The sequence below is a fragment of the Taudactylus pleione genome, unplaced genomic scaffold, assembly GCF_031769625.1.
Source record: "Taudactylus pleione unplaced genomic scaffold, aTauple2 ptg000012l, whole genome shotgun sequence".
NCBI classification, from domain to species: Eukaryota; Metazoa; Chordata; class Amphibia; order Anura; family Myobatrachidae; genus Taudactylus; species Taudactylus pleione.
This window is the reverse complement of record NW_028284415.1, coordinates 12786947-12809746: the sequence shown is the minus strand read 5'-3', so window position 1 is coordinate 12809746 and position 22800 is coordinate 12786947. Positions and strand designations below refer to the sequence as shown.

General features: G+C 44.1%; 1 protein-coding gene and 1 pseudogene across 2 annotated transcripts in view; one reads left to right on the top strand and one right to left on the bottom strand.

The window, feature by feature from the left end:
- Window positions 1-22800, bottom strand: part of TBCD (tubulin folding cofactor D) — a 376677-nt gene that overhangs the window by 110219 nt on the left and 243658 nt on the right. For both annotated transcript variants that reach the window (XM_088468636.1, XM_088468637.1), the window contains exons 24-27: window positions 15759-15790; window positions 13789-13851; window positions 10831-10907; window positions 9803-9884 (exon numbers count right to left, since the gene is read on the bottom strand). In XM_088468636.1, the coding sequence (XP_088324762.1) occupies window positions 9803-9884; window positions 10831-10907; window positions 13789-13851; window positions 15759-15790 (254 nt within the window). The remainder of the gene's footprint in view (window positions 1-9802; window positions 9885-10830; window positions 10908-13788; window positions 13852-15758; window positions 15791-22800) is intronic.
- LOC148542478 (5S ribosomal RNA) lies at window positions 6865-6982 on the top strand (annotated as a pseudogene).

The following is a 22800-nucleotide window of genomic DNA, read 5'->3' as shown; positions in this document are numbered from 1 at the left end:
GGACCTGCCCTGGGCCCTATAAGACCGAAAGGACGATGGTCCTGAACCAGAAGGGACAGCGGCCGATGGGAGACATGCCGATTTGGCTGCCGCCAGTGTGGCTACAATCTTGTCCAGATCTGGACCGAATAGAACTTCTCCATTAAAGGGCAACGCCTCCAAACCCTTTTTGGAATCAGCGTCCGCCTTCCAGGGTCGCAACCACAAGGTGCGACGAGCAGCCACCGCTGCTGAAGAAATTTGAGACACCAGGGTACTAATGTCTAAGGCCGCCTCGTTGATATAAGTGGCCGAATCACGGAGATTACCAATCAACTCCGCCTGCTCAGCCGGACAGTCGGAATCGAAGGACGCCTCCAACGAATCCGTCCAGCGCTCCATAGCTCTGGCAACCCAGCAAATGGCCATAGCTGGCCGCGCTGCCCCCCCCCCCCCGCAAGGGAATAAGCGGACTTCAGGCAGATCTCCACCTTGCGGTCCGTAGCATCCTTAAGGGAGGACGTGGATGGCATTGGTAACGTGGCACTACGGACAAGACGTGTCACATGAGAATCCACCTGTGGAGGGGATTCCCACTTAGCAAAATAATTATCCGCGAACGGATAAGCCACCGCCAGACGCCTCTGCGGCTGGTATCGCTTGCCAGGCTGTTTCCACGCCTCCACTAAATGGTCCACCAACTGACCCGAAAGAGGAAAGACTGTGGCGTCACCCTTCACATCCTTAAAAAAGGCATACTTGGATTTAGCCGCTGGGGGAACTTCGTCCTCAATCACCAAGGCTGTGCTGACTGCCCGAATAAGTCCAGGAATATACACCTTGGACCTAGCGTCTGCGTCCTTAGTATGGAGAGGTTCCTGATCGTAAGGATTCAGAATCTCCCCATCATCAGACGTCCCTTCGTCATCCTCATAAGGAGCCGACAGAGACGCCACCGGCCGTTTATGTGGCCGCATCACAGACTCCCCTTGCAACACATCCGACAAGTGCTGTACAGAACTCGTCAGGGAGTTAACCCACGCCGGCTCCTGAGAAACCGGGAGAGGGGAAATAGGGAGACTGCGGGGTACCACCAATTGTCTAGGGAACCCCTGCATGGGTGACGACACCAGTGACTGCTGGGACAAACCCATCTGCGTAAACGCGGGCTGCGGAGCTAACTGGCCCACTAAGGTTGTAAGCTCCTGAGCGAAACAAGACCAGGGCGGCTCCTGTACCGATGCTGTAACCGTAATAGGCCGCGCCAACGACAAACACTGCCGGCAGAGACCCTCCGCGCCACCCTCCCCCTCCGCTAAAGGTACTTTACACGTAGTACACTGTAGCCGGAGAGGAAAGTCACTTTCAGACATGATGGTATAAAGTATGTGACCCCTCTCACCAATTGTTTAAAAAGGCGAGAGACCACCCTGCAGCGCCGCACCGCAAGGGCTTTAGCAGAAAGAACAGGGACAGTAATAAGGCTGACAGTCAGAAATGTAAAGTACAGGCAGCAGCGCTAGCACAGTCACATACAATGCAAAGAAACTCAATTCCTGCACTAACCAGCGCTAATAAACCAACTACACAGACACAGAGTCTGGTAGGACACAGCGCTGCATACACAGACCTGACCACAGCGGAGGAGAGGTATGCGGGGGGACCCAGACCACGATGCCTCCGTCCAGACTTCCAGCAGCGTTCACCATGCGTTCTTGAAGATGGCCGTCGAGGAGCAGAGAGGAGGCTGGCCTGGGGGAGGAGCGCTGCCACAGGGCGAGTCGGCGTGTTGCAGAGAGGGCTGTGTGCAGCGGGGGAGGCGCCGGCTGTGAGACAGGGAAGGCGCGCTCCCCTGGCATGCATTTAACCCCTGGGACGCCGCAGCGCTACCGCTCTGCTGCGGTCCGCTGTCCCAGGGGGGTAGTGGAAGCGCAGGTTACATACCTGGCTCCACGCTGCTGCCAGCCCCCAGGGAACCCCCTGCCTGGGGACTCTGGACCATGTAACAGCGGGGACCCACCGCGGGACCCCGCCGCTTACCTTGCTGTCCCCCTTGATTCCGGCCATGGTCCGGAACATCTGGGGTCACCGCTAGCTGTGACCCCAGATGCTCACCAGCATCCCCGGATCGGTACTGGCGTTCTGGTACTGGCGGGGGTGTAGGGAGGACAGCATGGACGTCAGGACTGACTGTCCATGCTGTACTTCCAGATGTGCAGCCACAGCTGCATGTAGAAAATTTCAGGGGCTCTTCTTAGCCCCCACTCCAACAGGTGCACCCAACTCCGGCCGGGCACCAAACTAAACTGAGGTGCCTTGGCTCGGGGGCGGGGTATAGGAGGGACACCCTAGTGCATCCTGGGAGGCTGAAAGCTTAACTCTATGGTTCCCGATGACTGACGTCACACCTATACCCCAAGGTATCCTGTGGATACCCTATGGACCCTGAAGTAGAAAGGAGTTAATGTGACACAAATGGAATAGGCATGCATGGCTCTGCATACATACAGTAGGATGACCTGCTTCTGTATACTGGGAAATGTACTAAGCTGATTTTAGGGATAAGTTAAGCTGGGTACACATTATTATGTGCAAACGATGCGATGGTCGCCCCGATTTCCCTTGGACTCCCGGTCAAATGATATAGTGTGCACACTATACAATCTGCCAACAGAGACATCAAGCGTGGTTCGGGAGCTCCAATTCGTTAACAAAATATTTATGCTTTCTAAACACCTGACGATCATCTTAAAGATCTCTAAACAAGGGCTGTACTTTCCAGAGAGCACCTCAGGTGACGTCCACATCGGCCAATTTGGGATGACATATCGTTCGTCGTTCGGTAGAGCGGAAACACTGAACTATTTACACAAAATATGTAACAAGATTAACAGATTGAGCTGCATGTTTGGTCGACCTGAAGATGCGGCAGAAGATGCCACGGGAGCCATTTAAGCTTGGCTGCCCCATCACATTATTAATTACACAAATAGTAATATTTCTCCAGTTACAATTTCTGAATTGTTTATCACTGTCAATTAAATAGACATAACTCCTACTTATCATATTTTGTACTTGACCTCTCCCCTTCGAAGTCAGCATCAAATCACTGACAAAATCCTGACGCTTTCACTTATGGAACACTCTATTACCATGTGGTGCAAGACGTCTGGCTTGAGTAGGTCGCCAGGGCCCACGCGACTCTGCTTGCGCCGAGCATCCTTTTTGCACAAAAATGCATATTACTTGCAATAACTAAAACTATGGTGCACCAGGAGACTGAACTGATTAATTTGTTGTGCGACACTTGTATATCTGTGTGTGACTGAGTCTGTAAATGAAGCACAACAAAACTTGGCGCGGAAAAATTTGAGTTATGGTAGACTTGCCTAGAAAACTCCTTTTCTTTGAGGTCCATAGGGTCCACAGGGATACCATGGGGATATTATGGTTGGAGAGATCCAGGCACCAAACAGTCAAAGCTTCAGCTCCCAGGAAGCCTTGGGTCCTCCTCCATATAAACCTGGCCTCAGGCCATAGGCCTCCAGTTTAGTTAACTGCCTCAAGGCAGGAGCAGGAAAGTGGAGAAGGAAGAGCAACCGTAAACCAGAAACACTCTAACACAAAATGAGGGAATCTGTGACTGAAAGAAAAAACTACCAGGTGTGTCAGGGTGGGTGCCCTGTGAACCCTATGGACCTCGAAGAAAAGGATTTAACTAGGTAAGTCTACCATAACTCTTAATTTTTTTCTTCAGGGTCCATAGGGATCCACAGGGATACCATGGGTATGTCCTAAAGCAATTCCCCTAGGGTGGGGGGCGCTCCTGAGTAGAAAGGAGAACTCGTCGTCCAAAGGAAGCATCCTGAGAGGCAAAAGTATCAAAGGCATAGAACCTAAGAAAAGTGTGGACAGAAGACCACGTGGCTGCATTGCACAATTGTTCAGCAGAGGGCACCACGACTAAATGCCCACGATGGCCCTACAGACTGAGTAGAATGTGCTGCCACCATGCTTGGGACAGGGATATCAGCCTGTGTGTACACCTGAGAGATAGTCATGCATAGCCATCTCGACAGAGTCTGCTTATTAGATGGCCATCCGCGTTTGTGAAAACCATATAATACAAAAAGAGCATCTGATTTTCTAAGAGTTTGTACGCTCCACATAGATATGGAGAGTACGAACTACATCCAGGGAGGCTTCACCTACAGAAAGATCTGGAGCCTGAAAAGCTGAAACTACAATTTCTTTATTTACATGAAAACAGGACACTACCTTAGGAAGGTAACCCTCCTTTGTACGAAGAACAGCTGCCAAATAAGAGACTCTGGGCCTGATTCAGACCCACTCACGAGCGCTAAGCGCTCGTAAGCGGGTCGATGTTGCCCAAGTGCGCATGCGCACGAGGGAGCCGGCTCCGTCGCGCGCATGCGCGAGACCCGAATAATGACGGCCAAGCCGTCGTTATGGGTCTCGCACCAAAGGGGGCGTGCTGTCGATGGTGATTGACAGCACGCCCCCTTTGGTGGGCGTGCCGAGGGCGTGGCTGCCCAGACGGAGGCGTGCCCATGGGAACGCCTACCGTCTGGGGCCGGCCCCACTGACATCACTAGTGATGTCAGTGGGAGTGCTTTTGGCTCTGATGGAGCCAAAAGCACTCCAGGGCTTGCGGCAGCGAGACCCTACCGCAAGGGTCTCGTCGCAAGCCCGATGGTCTTGACCATCGTGACCATCATTTTGGCCGCTCGCTATAGCTGTGGGTGGTCACCCACAGCTATGCGAGCGGCCAGGAGGCCGCTCCAAAAAGGAGCAGGGACGGCCCTGATTCAGAGCGAACGCTCTGTCAGAGCGTCTGGCTCTGAATCAGGGCCTCTGCGAGTAGAAGAGATAGCAAAAAGAAAAAGTGTCTTCGCTATCAACAACCTCAAATCTACAGAGTCTAGAGAGGTTCAAATGGGGAATCTTGTAGCCCCTTAAGAACCAAAAGACAAATCCCACAGTGCTACCGGTGGAACAAAAGGAGGCTGAACTCGTAGAACTCCTTGGAAAAAAATTCTAACATCTGGTAATGAGGCAATCTTCCTCTGGAGCCAGACCGACAGTGCAGAAACCTGCACTCTCAAAGTGGCCAGGTGGATACCACTGTCTAACCCCGCCTGAAGAAAAGCCAGTACCCTGGAAATCCTGAACACTTTAGGATCATACTTCCTATGGGAACACCATTGAGCAAAAGAATGCCAAACTCTGTAATAGATGCGGGCAGAGGCAGGCCTCCGTGCCCTAAGCATAGTTTGAATTATAGAACTGGAAAAACAGTCTGCTCTTAGGAGATCCTACCATAGAGGAAGAGGATACGGACTGTCTATGGACAGATTCTGTATGTCTGTGAACCAATGACGTCTGGGCTAAGCAGGAGCCACCAGTATTACTGTTCCGCCTTCCTGCTTGAATTTCCTGAGAACTCTTGGAAGGACAGAAATCGAGAAAAGAGATATGCCATCTTGAAGTCCCATCTTATTGCCAATGTGTCCACAAAGGCTGCTGATGGGACTCTGGACCTGGGGACCTTGTGGTTGTGACGTGAAGCCATGAAATCTATCTCTGGTAGACCCCATTTGTTTACCAGGAGCTGAAACACTCCCGGATGGAGAGACCACTCTCCGGCGTGTACTACAATGGGAATGGTATCATATGAAATTGTTATTAGTGCAGGACCTCCGTGTCCAGTAAGTGAATGAGCCTGTACACATAGGAGATTTCATGATTTCAGTAGCAAAGACCTCTGGGTCAAAACTAATATAGCTTGCGTTGAATAAGTATTTCTGTCACACTGGCCAGCAATTAAGTAGCTTAAAGTGACTTATTGAAATATCACACATAGGGCCTCATTCAGAGGCGGTCGGAGGATGCAAGCGGTCAACATCGACAGCTCGCCCCCTTTGGAAAGAGACCCGCTACAACCGGCGCTGACCGTACGGCCGCCTCTGAATGAAGGCCATAGTGTGTATGTGAATGCAATCTTTTCATTCTGTTATGTACCTTTATAGGACCATTGTGTCCAGTGAATGAATAAAATCCACACAGAGTAGGATCTATTTGGTCACTGCATCTATGGACCACTGGGATCAGTTGAAGTGACCACTGGCCCATAAATACCCATATGAGAGTCTGCAATCAGCCTTATGAGTAGGATCTATCTGGTCATATCTATGGACCACTGGGATCAATTTAAATGACCATTGGCCCATGAACACTTATATGAAAGTCTGCAATTAGCTCTATATAAGTGATCTCTTGAAAACTGTGTATATGAATTGCTCTACCCTCTTACGCACTCTCATAATGGTTAGCATGCTATTCTTTTTCTGTATGTGTTAATGATACATAACCATTCAAACAGAAATTCTGGGAAATTGTGGTTATATTTCCAGCTAAATTAAGTTTGTTTTGATATTATTGATAAAGAATAAGTCATGCAATATATTTTGTGATACTAATGATTTATATGAAGATACCATGATTTAACCTCTCTTTGGAGAGGATTTGGGAAACTTATATGATATAAACATTGTTTTGAGCATACGAGACTTAACTTAATATCTATTATCATCATCCTTTTCGGATCATAGTGTGATATACCATATCCCTCCAACTTTTGATACACAATATGAGTTTGTAATTTATGTATTCGTATGTACACTTTTACTTGGCACTATTAACAACGACTTACGTGTAACAATCAAAGTATGCGTCACTTTCTTTGAACACAATATTTTAATAATTAAATGGACTACTCATGGTGATAGTCCTACATTTATGGTCTATGGTTGTGTTCTCGCTCTGACCTGTGTTGCGGTAATTAATTTTTCCCTATCTGACTATCCCTACAGCCATACATCACTAGATTGCCCAATCTCGTCTGATCTTGGAAGCTAAATGGTGATAGGCCTGATCAGTACCTGGATGGGAGACCTCTAGGGAATACCAGGTGCTGTAGGTTAAAAGAGGAATATATGGGATTTAGCAACGATCGGCAGAGCGCCACAACTGCATTCCTGTTTGTCACATTTGCTCATGGTTAAAAACATTGCTATTATCTCTAATTATTACCATTACAATTTTATAAATACTTTGCCAGAGGATTACCTCAAGACTCTGTTTCTAAACAAGGTCAACATACACTTGAATAACCCTGCAGGGATATATGGTACCATATATTTTATTGATATATAATAAAAGTTAAATTTTAAATGTATTTATTAATAAAGAGTGCCCCAGCATCTAGCCCTACTTTTTTTCTCTCCTTTTCTATATGTATCGTCTTTTTGGGCATTGGGAGCACCACCAACAAATGCTCGATGATACTATTTGAGTAATGATTATTCATGGTTGGTTCATATTAACGAAACTAAACTAAAGGTTCTGTGCAGATTCCAGCCTCTTTTCTTTGTATTTAGCTTCTGGTAGAGAGTCTTCCAATGCCCCCATCCATTTTTCAACAGCTTTGGCTAACCAGGCTCCAGCCATAGCTGGACGAGTAACAGCTCCAGATGATGAAAATATTGCCTTAAGACATGCTTCAATTTTTCTATCTGTGGAACCCTTCAGAGAAGATGCTGATGGAATAGGCAATGAAGGGAGTCCCCTTCATTGGCTCCTATTGTTTGGACCACTGTCCCCGCTCTGTTACTCTGTAACCAGATTCTCAGCTTTTAAGCTTTTGCTGGAAACTCATGACGCTTACCCTGACTCCTGTGTGTTTGAGTGGTAGATAATTTGCACTGTAATTCTCAATGGGGAAGGTACTGAGGTAGATGATTAAATACAGTCTGTAAAGCACTGTGTAATAATGTGGCACTATATCATCATTAATTAATAAATCACAGTTTCAACCTACTTGCCCACATACAGATGTGTCCCCTTACATCCTTTCCTATCGCTCTACAAACGTGCGCACTGTTACCAGCAGCTGTGTATGCTACGGTGCGCTATGGCGTGCACTGTGATCGCACCATGCAATCCTATGAGGTCGTGGGTGCGAACGCAGTGCGAGTATACGCTCGTGGGCGCACGCCTCGCACCATGTGTGTCGAAATTTGCCGTGTGCGCAGCAAAGATGCAAGAGGACATATCTGTAAAATGTCCACAATAATAAAACAGTTATATGATTGTCAACGGTTATGGCCATACATTTTAAAATGCTAATTTTGTACAATAAGTTACATTCAGCATTCACAAACATACACTGATTAGCCACAACATTAAAACCACTGACAGGTGAAGTGGATAACACTGATTATCTCCTCAAGGCGCACATCCGCTAGCAGATATTAATGGACGACTGATCGATAACGACATCGTTATCGTTCAGTCATCCATTAATCGTGCATGAATCGGGGACTAAAATGTCGGAAACGACCAGCGACGCGCGCTCCCGCTGGTAGTTTCCGACATCACTCATCGCCCGAACATGCCGGTCAATCTGCCGATAACTACAGATTGACCATGTTCAGGGAAGATGGAGGGTGCCTACACTGAATGACTAATCGTTCAGTGTAGGCACTGCAGGGGATGGGGAAGATGGCACGATTATGATGTCGTACTTTCTTCCCTGGGTCACGTAGTGGATACGCACCTTTACAATGGTACCTGTCAAGGGGAGGTATATATTAGGCAGCAAGTGAACAGTCAGTTCTTTAAATTGATGTGATGGAAGTAGGAAAAATTATCAACCGTAAGGATCTGAGCGACTTTGACAAGGGGTATATTGTGATGGCTAGACGAATGGGTCAGAGCATCTCCAAAACGGAGGTTCTGCTGGGAGATGTTGGGTCCTGTCATTCATGTATATGTTACTTTGACACGTACCACCTACCTAAAAATTGTTGCACACCAAGTACATCCATTCAAGGCAACTGTATTCCCTTATGGCTGATCGGTGTATATGAACTGACCTTGCTGGATCAGAAGATACTTGGAGCAACTAAAATAAATGGACAAACGGCTATGGACAAACCCTTCCATACACAGGTTCATGACCAGGGCCCGTCCGAGAGCATTCCAGTGGAATGGATGCATGGGAGCGCCACATCATAGGGGGGCAGAGTATCCGCCACCAGCATCAATCTGATAGGCCTCTACGCCCACTGCGTCCTCATGAGTACACAACCACATTGCAGCCATCATGGCTGAGCCTGCCATGATGCAAAATTTCTGCCTGGGCATTGCTGGGCTCTAACGAGGCTGATGCGTGCCGGTGCCACATTTATTCCTGTGGGGGCTAATGCGTTTTTTCTTTTCGTGGGGGGGTGGTTAGAAGAAGACTATGACGACGTGTGTTTTTTTAATGTACAAGAGCATATAACATGGCCGCCTCCACTATCTGTACACAGCAGGAGGTCTTTCTATGAACCTCACCTCTTTGATTTCAAACAGCTTTTATTACTGTCATCTCATGCTCTCTGGCATCTTTGTGCACAAGCTAACACCCTGACTCTTATAGCGAGACTAGAAATTTGACTAAATAATTATGCAAGACACAGGAGAAACACGTAAAACTTACTCTAGGGTTTGGTACAGTACAATCCCTTTTCTTTCATCCCCTGCAGGCTCTTTTCCTCATTCAGGTTAAAAATGTTTTAAATATGTAGGAAAGCAGTCGCCCCATACACTTATTATGTTCCTAGTACAATAATATAGGTGTGACTGCAGGGATGGGTCAAAATATCACAAAGTTAATCACCTTAACATGGCTCAGTACTGGCTGTTGATGACATTAATGTGGTCCTGCTAAGAAGAGACCCAGGAATGATTCACTCACCTTGTATGACCGGATCAACCTCTCCAGCTGGGCTCTGGTAAAATTCATTACACAATGCAGACAGGGCTGATACAGCAGCTTCCTACAAAGTAAAAGAAAATGATTAGTACATCACACAGACACAATGTCAGCCACCAAGGAGTATTATACATCCTGGCATTCTAGCCTACTCTTTCCTCAGACAAAATGGTAGATGCAATTTACTGTGCATCAAAGTGGCCAGCTCAGATCATTATAAAAACATTGAACTCTGATTTTTTTCTGTCCTACCAATACCATTTGGAATGCACAACTGCGCACATATGATAATTCTAGATCTAGCTCATAGTATGTGCACAAACAGTAAGTCAAAGCTGCCAACAGAGCCGAAACATCAACCCTGGGCGACATATGGAAAGCCATCAGAGTCCTTTGGCAGAAACATGCATGACAAACCAGTTAATAAAAACAAAAATAAACATGTTAAATGTACAATAGCATTTCTGTCCTTGCTGATTGTGATACATGTGATGATGATGTACATGTACTGTATATTGATCACTCTGGGACTAAACCTGCACATGATAACAATAACAAAATGTAAAGTAAGTTCTCAGTCATCGTGGCAGAGGACGTCACTACTGTACATGCAGATTGCCTGATATATTTTATTATCTTCTGTATGTGTTTTCAATCTAATTTTAGTAATAAAATGTTTAACAATATTACACTGTCATTGTTTCCAACACTTACTTCCTATGTGTTATGTTGATGAGCGAATTTAGCACCATAATCCTCTGGTGGTTTTTACATCTGGGACCACCACCTTACATGTCATCCATCCAGCAATTATTATAATACATCTGGTAACCTTACACATTGCTGGGAACATTAGGCAGAAAAATACTTCACCATTTGGGCTTCTCTTTCTTACTTCTACATAGTTTCAATCTTAATGTTTAAATCTATGCATATAGCTACTTTACTATATGTAATACAACCAGAGCATACATAACACACAGTGCCCTGCCATTATACAATATCTGTACCTTTATTTTCTGTCTGGCGGAACTAGAGAAGAGGTGAAGACTTTTCAAACTGTCATTGATGAGTTGCTGCCAATTAGCTGTAAGATAGAAAGCCGGAATCGTCATAATACAATACGGGGATGTAGTCATGATGTAACCAGGGACTATATGAGCATTAGTATTTTGACACACTTGTAATGGTACGTAAAGCATTTTAACTATGTGGGTATTATAACTTTAAGTATGTCGCATTTACAGCATGTTTAAAGATCTAATGCCCGCACGCTTAGAATGCTGCTGGCGCCGGCAATGTGGCATCAATACAGTCACTGTCGACAATACCGATGTATACGCAGTTGAGCAGTTATCGGTGATCTGCTAATCCATCTGTCTCACTGTAAATGCATCAAGGTTCATTACCGTTGTTGCTCGCTGTGATTTATTTGCGAAGTGATTGACAGGAAGGGACCGTATGTGGTTGACAACGGAAAGGAGGGGAGAGGGGGCAACTCAAAGTCTGCGACTGCAATCCCATATGCAGTAAAAATGGCTACGGTGTCATTCTGTGCAATTATAGGGTTACTCAGAAGACCGATTATCATCTGCGACCAATGTTGCGTCTTTGTATGCTGATGCCTGGATTTTGTGAAGTCGTTGGTGGGCAGCTCTAGACAAATCTGGGTAGCTGTGCATACAAATTGCTAGCTGCGGGGGGCATTAGCGTACATCTCAGGCCCATAGTGACTGTAAACATAACGTATGTATCCCCAATATGAAGAAGTTAATTATGTCAGGCAATTGGCCGACAGTGACTAGAATATTAATGTAAATGTTATGTGGTTACATCCTTTCTAGTTATAAGATAATATAAATGTCAGGTCAATGCTTCTTTGTACAAGAGGTGTACATTTTCCAGACACATTACTCCCATAGGATTTATGTAAATAGTTACCAGAATTACACACACATTAGTAGTGGCTTTAAGACTAAAATGTATTTGGCCAGCATAATGCTCTTTTACAAACTAAAGTTATGACTAGAGTGCGCCAACTTGTGGAGTGTTCTGGTACTGTAACGGATTACACAAATGAATGTTAAAATCAAGAGTTCAAAGTGTAATCCAGAAAGCTTAATAAATGCCCTCTGATGTCAGCAGTCAAAATAATAATAAGTGAATGGCCTGTCCAACCTGTGGTTCTCCAGCTGTTGTAAAACTACAAGTCCCAGCATGCCCTGCCACAGTTTTATTATGCTAAACCTGTGGCAGAACATGCTGGGGACTTGAAGTTTCACAACTGAAGAGACACAGGTTGGCCAGGCCTGACCTATACTTTCAGACAAGCTTTTGCAGCAATATTGACACTGCAGCATTCACAATCATTAACACTTAAGATATATCATTCTGTGTGTATGCACCTTAACGATATGAACAATAACGTACAATGATATATCATTCATATCGTTCCGTGTGTATGCAACGAACGACCAGTGATGCATGCTCCCGCTGGACGATAACGATATCGACCATCGTCCATGCATGCAGGCCAACCTATACGATATCATTATGTCTCCATAGGGTTTCGCAATCGTTGATCGTAGGTCGTTGGTGATTTTTGGGTGTGTGGATGACTATAACGTTCAACCAACACACCAGGATTTTTAAAGGAAGGTCCTTCAGTAATATCGCTGATGATAGTTCTGTGTGTACCCAGCATTAGTAGAATGTAATGGAATTCCACAGAAAAGTACATTTGCACCTGTGTCAGTGCTATAATTCCCTATGTTGCAGCGCAACTTTGAGGAGTGATACGGAAGGCGTCTCAAAGTTCCACTGAAACAAGGTCAAATTATACAATAAGGCCAAGTAATAACTTAATCATAAACTTTGATCTTTCAAACTTTGAGTATCAGCATCAGAGCAATGCCTGGTTGATGCTGACTGGTTGTTTAGCGTCATGTGACACCACCCACACAAGACAAAAGTGATCTACTAATCAGTAAAATATGAGCTGTGCATGCCACTAAATTGTGAGCAAGATCTTGCATCTCTCTTTTGATTTGCCATAGGGGAAGAACAATTCAATTTGCTGGTAAGTTGTAGACAAAGTGGTCCTAGAGTAACTGAAAAACTATCTTCAGGTGTTTCAGATGAAGTTTCTGCAATCTGCACAGAGGTCTGGTATTGGGAACATACAACATATTAAAATCGTGTGACAGTAGGAAGGGCTTTAAATCATAATACAAAGTCTATAGATCTATCACTATAATAATCACTGAAAACAAAATGTGTAGACTATATTAATCATCAACAGAACATATTGATTGCAACACTAAATGGTTCATACTTGTGTACTAGGAATACTAAAGTATCAGCAGTAGACTTCCAGAATACAATACATGTCGTCAGAATTCAATATCTTGGCAGCTCAACAATGGCAAACATAAATATACACTCAACACCCATGAAAAGTCCGGGCAGGAACCACACATAGGGCCCTTAATGTTTGGGAATCATTAGAAATTGGCTGTTGGTCATTGGACAGATCAGCTGTAAATAAAACTTGTGATGGGTGCAACAGCTCTATAAAAAAACTTGTGAAACAGAAACCAGACGTGTTAAATTGACTCTAAAAGCAATCAACAGTCTATTAAAACTGTCTAAGTACCAGTGATCAGTGAAAATCATCAGACCTAAAAGTAGAAAGACCTCAGTACTTTGTGGTTGACCAATGACACGTTAATGGGTGTTGTAGCACTACATTTTCTTTCGCATATGGTGAAATCCAATAACACTGAATTTTAATTATTCAGGTAGTTCTTTGATTGACCACAGACATTGCCATCTCAGGCAAACTTTCAAAACAAGTAAATAGGAAAAAAACAGATTAGTCTGTGTATGGCCATCTTAAAATGGAGTCATATTAAATCGTTACAAACATAGGTTAATGTTCACACCATTCAATTGGTTAAACAACTTACCAACAGCAGTATCTCCCGGGTGTGGGATTTTGGAGAGGGAAAGTTTTTCTATTAAACAGCAAACTAGAGGAAAAAATAATACATTTCATATCATTACCCCACAAAACATACACAGAAGTAATGTAAAAGCTATAGGCATGCGCAAAAGCCAGTACAGGAGATGCCGCAACAGAACCTCCCCCCTCTGCCAGGTCATGGACTACCCCGTCCCCTCTCCTTCCAGGACATAGGCTACGCACCTGGTCGGCCCGGTGAGTATTAAATGTCTCGGAGGGAGGGGAGACTAGGGAGTCCATGACCCGGTGGAAGGGGAGGTCTCGTTGCAGCATCCCCTGTGCTGGCTCCTGTGCATGCCTTTGGTAAAAGCCCATAATATATGATAGTATAAGCACAAGGCAAATGCTATGTGAAGTGCTTTAAAGAGGTTTGCACCATTCCTTCAATTAATATGCAAAAATAACAGTTGCCAAATTAGTATCTAATTTTGATAGTAAAAAAATACAGATCAGTAGAAGTTTAATCTGTTCCCGTTAGGTTACTTAACTGTGGTCTGTGTTAAGATAGAATCTCCTACATCTGGCTCACACCAAGCATTGCTTGTTCTCTCTAACTGGCAGCATGTTGTCAGTGTGTATGAAAAATACCAGGAAGGAACAAAGAATACCCCAGTGTTGTGCCACTCTCTTTGTTCCTGCCATGGCTTGTTGACCATATACAATATTTGCCAACTGAGGTCAGAAAGCAGCGCCAGGTGCTCCACAGACACCAGGTACTACCACAGAACATGGTAACACCTGTGAATGCCAGGAAAGTAATCGTCCGTGATTATGGTTAAGTAATCCATGCCAGTCCCGCTTGGTTGCATTGTTCCCTACGTCAATTTCTAGAACAGACCACACTTGTTGAAGGGCAAGAAAAACATGGCTTCAATACGAATATTTAAGGTTCTCACGCTCGCTCACAAAGCTCTCACCCAATCTTCTCCCATATACATCTCTGATCTCATCTCCCTTCACGCTCCTCTCCGCTCAACTAATGCACGCCGCCTTTCATGCCAGCTGATTACTTCCTCCCACTCCCGCCTCCAAGATTTTGCCCGCACTGCTCCCCACCTCTGGAACTCTCTCCCACTCCCCATAAGACTCTCCACCTGTTTGCAATCCTTCAAACGGGCTCTCAAGACCCACTACTTCATCAAAGCCTTCCAGCTACCATTCTAACTCCTTGCTACATGCTCCTTCGTCCCCATCTGTGTCAACCCAGTTTGTCTTCCCCCACCTTTTTAGAATGTAAGCTCTCACAAGCAGGGCCATCTACCCTCTTGTGCTTCTCCTTACTATAGTGTCATTTACTTCTTACTCACCACTAGGGCACCTAACACTTGGTTGCTTATGCTCTGTTGCTTATCTGGGTGATATGGTCGCTAATGTAGCAATATATATTATCCATGTCCTGTATTGTATTGTTCTGTAAGTCACTTGTATACAATTTGTTTTTGTACTTTGTAAGGCGCTGCGGAACACTTGTGGCGCCATATAAATAAATGATAATAATAATAATAATATGAGGGCCCTCTGACTGTGCAGGGTTTAGTAGACAATCCTTCCTGTTAAATCCCTTTTATGCAACTAGAAGTACAGTAATACAGATTTGTACAGCGGGCTACTACAAGTCTCAATGTATAACCCAGTTGTAGCTCATTAATGAGATTCTGATCTGAGGGAATCTGTGGCTATATGGCAATCATGGCTCTGAAGGCTGTAGATTAGGGGTGGGCAATAAGCGGCCCCCCAGCTGTTGTAGAACTAAATATCTCAGGATGCCCTGCCACAGTTTTGCTATTTGGCCATGTTAAAACTGTTGCAAGGCATGCTGGTATTTGTAGTTCAACAACAGCTGGAGGGCCCCTTATTGCCCACCCCTGCTGTAGATGGTGAGTGTGTTGTTATATGGTATTACAGGAGGCTTACCTGCAGGTCTCATCAATTCTCCACCCAAGCCTCTGGAGAGAAGACAGGACACATAATCAACATGTATGATCTGCAATAGCTATTTTAGGTTTCACTGCGAAGATTAATTTTATAACAAAGAGGAACAAAACCGCACAAAACTATCTGCAGAGGAGGATGAACTGCATTTGGCTTATTATTCTTTGATGATAATTATACTATTTATTAAGAATATTATTCAAAATCACCCACTGTTAGAAATTTAGTTACCTGCTTCTTCCAATAACAGGCCAAAGAAATGTGCTTAATTCTAGGCTTGAGACAGTGAATAAACAAAATATAAATAACTATTTAGAAAAAAAAACTAGGGGAAACCTTGAAGACTCAACTAGAACACTTTAATGCAAACCGAATCTGATAGGAACTATTATATCACTTGAATTTAGCTTCATATGATAATGAGATGTGAATGGGCACTTTCTCAAAACAACAAGGTCTCTAGGTGTAGTTGTGTAGGTCCCAGGCTGCTCCAACCAGATAACCCTGCTTATTTGGAACAATCCTAGTGGGTTTCTGTGTCGATTCACATGATTTTTCCATTCAGGTAAATGAAAAGTTCATGGAGGGGGCCACCCAATAAGCTTATTATTAACTGTAAGTGGAAAGGAGTGAAACTATTGCGGCATATGGAATCCCAGAGGATTTGTTGAACAAAGTCTTCATAGTAACTCCAATTTAGTTTTTTTGTTTTTTAATACTAAATCAATTAACGTCACCCAAATGTAATTTTTTATTTTTGAATGGACTACATGGTATGCATCTGAATTATTGTCAACACATAAGTATATGGTTTTAAATGCCTGATAATATATCCACATTACATGATTCAGTTATACTGTAGATCATTCGTAAGACATAATAAACAGTTCTTTGTAATAAACCTAGTTGTGTCTATGGACTGACTGCTCACCCTGCTGCAGATTTAGCAAGTTTTGCAAACATTTAATTACACTGATAGACATCTACAGGTTTCCACAATATTTTCTGAAGCCTAGAAAACATTCTGCCTGCAGAGCGGCTGAAGTGTCATGTAATTGTTATAGTATAATAAGCACAAAATGTCTGTGACATTATAGGAGACAATGATTGAGATATTTTGGTACATTTCTAAAGGTAGAAACATTTTAATGGGCACTGTTTAATACCTGTAAATGCTCCACAGGATCATAGTGATGCACTGAGGGTTACACCTGTGTTCCACCCAATCATTAAACTGCTAACGAGGGGAACTTAACCACACACAAAGACAGGTACTTTCTGAGGAGATTAGGACAGGTGGCGTCAAGACAGCCCTTCAGCAATGTAAGATGGAGTTCATGCATCTGACTCCTGGACTCCATTATTCATGTGCATAGCAATATATAGACATAAATGTACCTTAGACATAATAAAGTCTGTAGTTCACATAGTAAATACTAGTTGTAGGTAGCTGCTACATTAGACCAGACACATATGCTGTGATATCTTCTATAAATATTTTCTAAGGTGCCTATTTTACACGCACACGCACACGCACACACACACACACACACACGTGGAGGGAGATAGGAAGATGCAGAAGACAGATGACAATGCAGGAGGAGTTATTGAATTCACTCTGGGGCCTATTTATCATTAAATCTTTGTGGCATATTCCCCCGAAGACACTAGTTTTCAGGGGATACCCACAAATATTAAGTATCCCCCAGATGTATCTCCGATATCTGCTGCGATCCCTCTATTTCCGAGAGCAGCCACTGACCCCTTAGGTTTCCCTGGGGGATGAGATGCCGTCAATTTTACCAAGCTGGGTCCGTGCAGCTTACGCCATCTGAAGATGGCATTCTGCTGCCGTAGTCTATAGACTACACTGCAAAAATTACCTGGAGAAACCCTCTCTGGCAATGGCCGCCGCGCATGCGTAGTCTTTAGCACTAATATTGCGCCCTGTTTGAAATGAGTTAATAAATAGTCCCCTAAGCCATGAAATGATAGAATATTGGTCAGCTCACAAAACAATGACAGCTCAACTTTTATTTACAGACTTCAACTGAGGTGATCAAAGTATTTTGCAGACTACAATAGACACACCAGTACAGGCATAACATTTAATGTATATGTGAGACCCTCAAATACATTTTCACAGCAAAATCCAGTTGAACTTCATTAAGCAGAACTAAAGATAGGACTAAAAAATTACCGCTATCAGCCAACCTCAAAGTAGTTAATTTCAGTAATCTGTACTTTCGACCTAATCTGAAATGATCAGATCTGAGCAAATTGGATTTTCAAGTATGTGGCTAAATAGTATTACACAACATTTGGCTTGTACATGCTTTGCTGCACATTTTACTGAACATATTCATTTATCTCTCGGGTTTCCTATTTTTTTTAACTTTTGTATCTCCTTGTGCATTTCAGCTTGACTTAATTTGTTCTGTATTAGAATGCAAACCTACAGTAATTTGGGGATGACTGTATATCCAGCACACAGAGAAGTGCTGTACCATTTCAAAGTAAAAGAAAAAACATGGCAAATTGACAATTTTTGTAATGGTTTTAGGGCAATAAGTTCATTATTACATAAATTAGTACCTGAAGGTAGAAACCCATTTAAAATGTACTTTGCAACAAATGCAAGATTTAAAATAAGCAAGAAGATGATAGATGGCTACATATCTTATATATAAAATAAAATGCGAGGTGGTCCAGTTGGATCCTGGCCAAATTTTAGTAAAGTTAGGTTCCCGGTCGGAGCTCTCGATGTACGCTGGGCAGAACTTTGACACGAGGAGCCTGTTCTAGGCCTTCCACTGGATGGATTTGGACGAAAACTTCACAGAAGAGTGACAATTGGTCTGGGGATGCCTAATGGAGTGGTTGGGGTCCCGGTAAGACAGCTGATATATCGTTTGTGCGTCGATCAATGTGTACAGACGTTATGTCTGTGAACGACGTCACACACAGACATATTGCGTCCGCTGTGCAAAACAGTCAATGGCAGATATATCTGCACATCGTGCAGAGTGTACCGGCGGTCAGATGATCTCCCATACACTGATGCACAGGCCGCTGGAGAGGGGGGAGGGACACGACCCCCAGCCAGATGGGAGTGATGGTTGTTCATTGTGTATGAGCAACCATCATCTATATATATAAAAAAAAAAAAAAATATATATATATATATATATATATATATATATATATATATATATGTACACACACACACACACACACACACACACACATATATATCCTTCAGGTGTGTACCCAGCTGAAAACTTTTGCTGGGTACACACTGACAGATACATTGGCCGATCAATTGAACTGCCAATATATCTGCTGCACGTCGACCAGTGTGTACCCGCGATATGTCGGTGAACGTCGTTGTTCACCGACATATCGCATTGGCTGTGCTGCACAGCCAATGGACAGATATGTCTGCAGACATATCTGTCCATCGGCAGGTGTGTACAGGCGGTCAGCAGTCTGCCCATATACACACAGCGGCAGCCGCGAGGAGGTGGGGCGGGAGATGCCCCTGACCCACCCACCGCGTCCCGAGGGCACAAGCAGGTGATGGCCGTTCAGTTGCCTTTTTCAGCAGGATAATGCACCCTGCCACATTGCAAAAATTGCTTAGGAATGGTTTGAGGAACTAGGCAAAAAGTTCAAGGTGTTGACTTAGGGCCGTATTCAATTAGGCTGCGAAAACCCGTTATCGGTGATACTTTATCGCCGATGACGTCATTTTGCATGTTTGACTTATCCCCGCATTTAATTTTCCTGACTTTTCGCCGGAGCGAAGAGTGCATGCACTGGGACCTGCGAAAAATTGAATAGGTGGTGAGAACAAGTGCAGAATTGGAAGAATTTCATTTTGAGGGCAAAAAAAAAAAAAATTGGAGGACAAACTTCTAAACTAGCGAAATAGACTCAGGGGGGTCCACAAGTATGCGCCAGGTGTTTTTTTTATTGCAGGAGGTTGCGGCAGGTGGATTTTTCATGATTATTAAAACTTCACATTAGCCACTTTAAAATATGCTAGTACCCATTTTCATGTACCCCAAATTTGATGGGGCACATTTTTCCCCAAAAAAGTTGCTAAATGCTATTCTTCACCACTTTCCCAAAGACGCTATACATCACCTATTGAGACCGTTTAAAGACCCCACATACCTTTAGCAGGACTATTCAGGGGTACCCATAGTGATCCCCCATGTCAGACCATCTTTTGGGGGGTTTCAGGCTGATTTCCCCATAAATGACAGGTATTTTCGCCGATTTCCTTTTTCGCCGAGTCCCATTTTCGCCTAAATGAAATTGAATTCGGGGAATCGCGGGGACGAGCGCGATAAGTTTTCACTTCCAAAACCTCAGTTGAGGGCGAAAAGTCAGGCAACTGACTTTTCGCCTCAAATTCAATATGGCCTCCAAATTCCACAGATCTCAAGCCCACTGAGCATTTGTGGGATGTGCTGGAAAAAAATTGTCTCAGCCATACAGGCCCCACCTCACAACTTACAGGACTTAAAGGATCTGCTGCCAACTACTTGGTGCCAGATACTACAGGACACCTTCAGAGGTCTTGCGGAGTCCATATCTTGAGTCCAAGGCTGTGAATCATAGAACTGGTGCCTGATGCAGTGACTCTACGGCTGTCACATTGGAACGGATTGAAATGTGCCTGGCAGTGCGCCAGTGGAAAAGGCCCTGGGGCGAACATGGAGTCCCATAGTGAAGCACTCATGAGTGGCGATTTGTGGTTCATACACGAAATCAGTGGTTCCCAAACTGGCGACCAAGAGTATCAGCATTATTATCATGGCACCCCTGAGCCAAAAGTTTCTTATTGAGAAATTCAGTAAAAAATATAAACTTGTGCTTTCCTGTTACCCTTAGGGTCAGTTATGTGGTGGTGTACAGGGTTGCACTCTGTCCACATATTTTATGATTGGCAGCCATCAGCACTGGTTTTCTCTATCATATGGACCATAAATTATATTACAAGCCGAGCCACCCAGTTTGGCAACCAATGCACTAAGCAAATAGGATTCATGCAATGCAGTCACCAAATCAACAGCAACAATGTAGATTTTCATAATGTCGACACCCGAAGGTCAACAATGATGACCTTCATAATGACCTTTCATAATGTCGACACCTGGAAAATGTTGAACTGTGCGTTAGGGTTAGCGCTAGGGTTACCTTTAGGGATAGAAGGTCTGATTCAGGGATGTACGCAATGCTGATATTTATGGAGATTAAGCAATTGTTACCCTTTGCACCTGCGTGTTAGCCGCACTGCGCAAACGCAGCGACTGATTAGCGACTAAGCTTGCACAGAAGAATCACTCGCAAAGTGAGTGACAGTCAGTGTTTGGGGGAGGTAACGGGTTGTGACCACTACGTCTTACTCGCAGCAGGAGAGACCTCTGCATGTCTGGAGACCCACCATGTCTGCTCAGAAGGCTGATGGCCGCTGGATCTGTGTTTGATGTTTCCAGTTTTGTGGATGAGCGACGGATAGGAGATGTTTTCAGTGGGCGTCTCTAAGCACTGGACGACCAGTGAGCCATTAGCCTATTTTTACAGCTGCTTTCCGTGCAAAATTAGCGTACATCTCTGATTCAGGCCCAGAATCACATGGAAAATACAATGTTTATATGCTGAATACTGCCAAGGTCAATATTGACATGTCCAATGTCAACATAATGATCAAGTCAACATTCCCATGTCAACCAAATGAATGTCGACATTATGACTCTGCAGCTGTGCTCTATGCAGCCTGAATACTCTGCGTGAGTGCGAAAGGATAGACCTTTCAGATATGGCTGCAAATATATGTACCTGTATGGTAAAATCTGAGACCTGGCCAAATGTACCGAATGCAGAGTGTAAGGGCACATTTAGGACATATTTGAACTTTAACTTGACAGGAGAACATATACAAGGAATTAGATTAGGTAGATCTCAAAGATATTTGAAATGTAAGTAAAGAAACGGATTATGCACACAAATGATGCACGCAAGTTCTGAAAAGTACACAAAGGATATGCTGGGAAATATTGAATTTAGCCGTATTTTATATTCCTTTTAAAACTTTCTAATTACTTGAAATATGGGACCATACCTCCCAACATGACCCTCTCCAGGAGGGACACAATGCTCAGGTCCTAGACTTCCCTGGTAATTTATGATTGGTGGTGGCTCCAGAGGTGGGGCTGCAGTACAGTCCAAAATTTAAATAGTGGAGTCACACCAACTGCCAGTGAGTCCCAGCCAGTGATGTTTGGCAGTGTGTGAAATGACAGTTGGTGTGGCTCCCCTATTTGAATTTTGAAATGCGCTGCATCCCCACCTCTTACCAGGGAAGTCCAGGACCAGAGCATTGTGTCCCTCCTGGAGAGGGTCATGTTGGGAGGTATGTGGGACCAGATAACTTTGTTTGCAAATGTCAAAGTGTTCCAGAATGTTTGTGTTGTGCTGAGATCAGAATGATTACTGCAGGAAGTGGTATCTCATGCAGGTATTATGACAACTTCTGCCCAAACAATGGTCCCTGATGTGCAAATTGTTGTCTCTAACAAATCTGCACTTCTGATGGACCCACAACGTTTAGCAGTAAACAAAGTGGCATGAGGTGAGTATTTATAGTACGCACCACATAGGTAATTTTCTCCACCCTGCAGGTAAGCAAACCCAAGTTCCTCATAGCAAACATTGTTCACATTACAGAGACATGCCTTTCTAGGGCACAGATACTTCCTTTATCTGCAGACGGCACGTTTCAAACCCATCACATAGATTAAAGAGCTATTCACCCCTTACATACATCAGAAGGACCGAATATTCTGGTCTTCGCACATCAAAATACTTTATCCTGGTATTATTCACATGTTCCACCCTGGGAGAAATCATTCAATGTCTCAAATACATAAGCCAATAGAAGAATAAAGAGAAATAATCAGATCATTTCTCAGGCCTCAGACAGTGGGCCTGATTCAGAGCCGCTTGCAAAAAG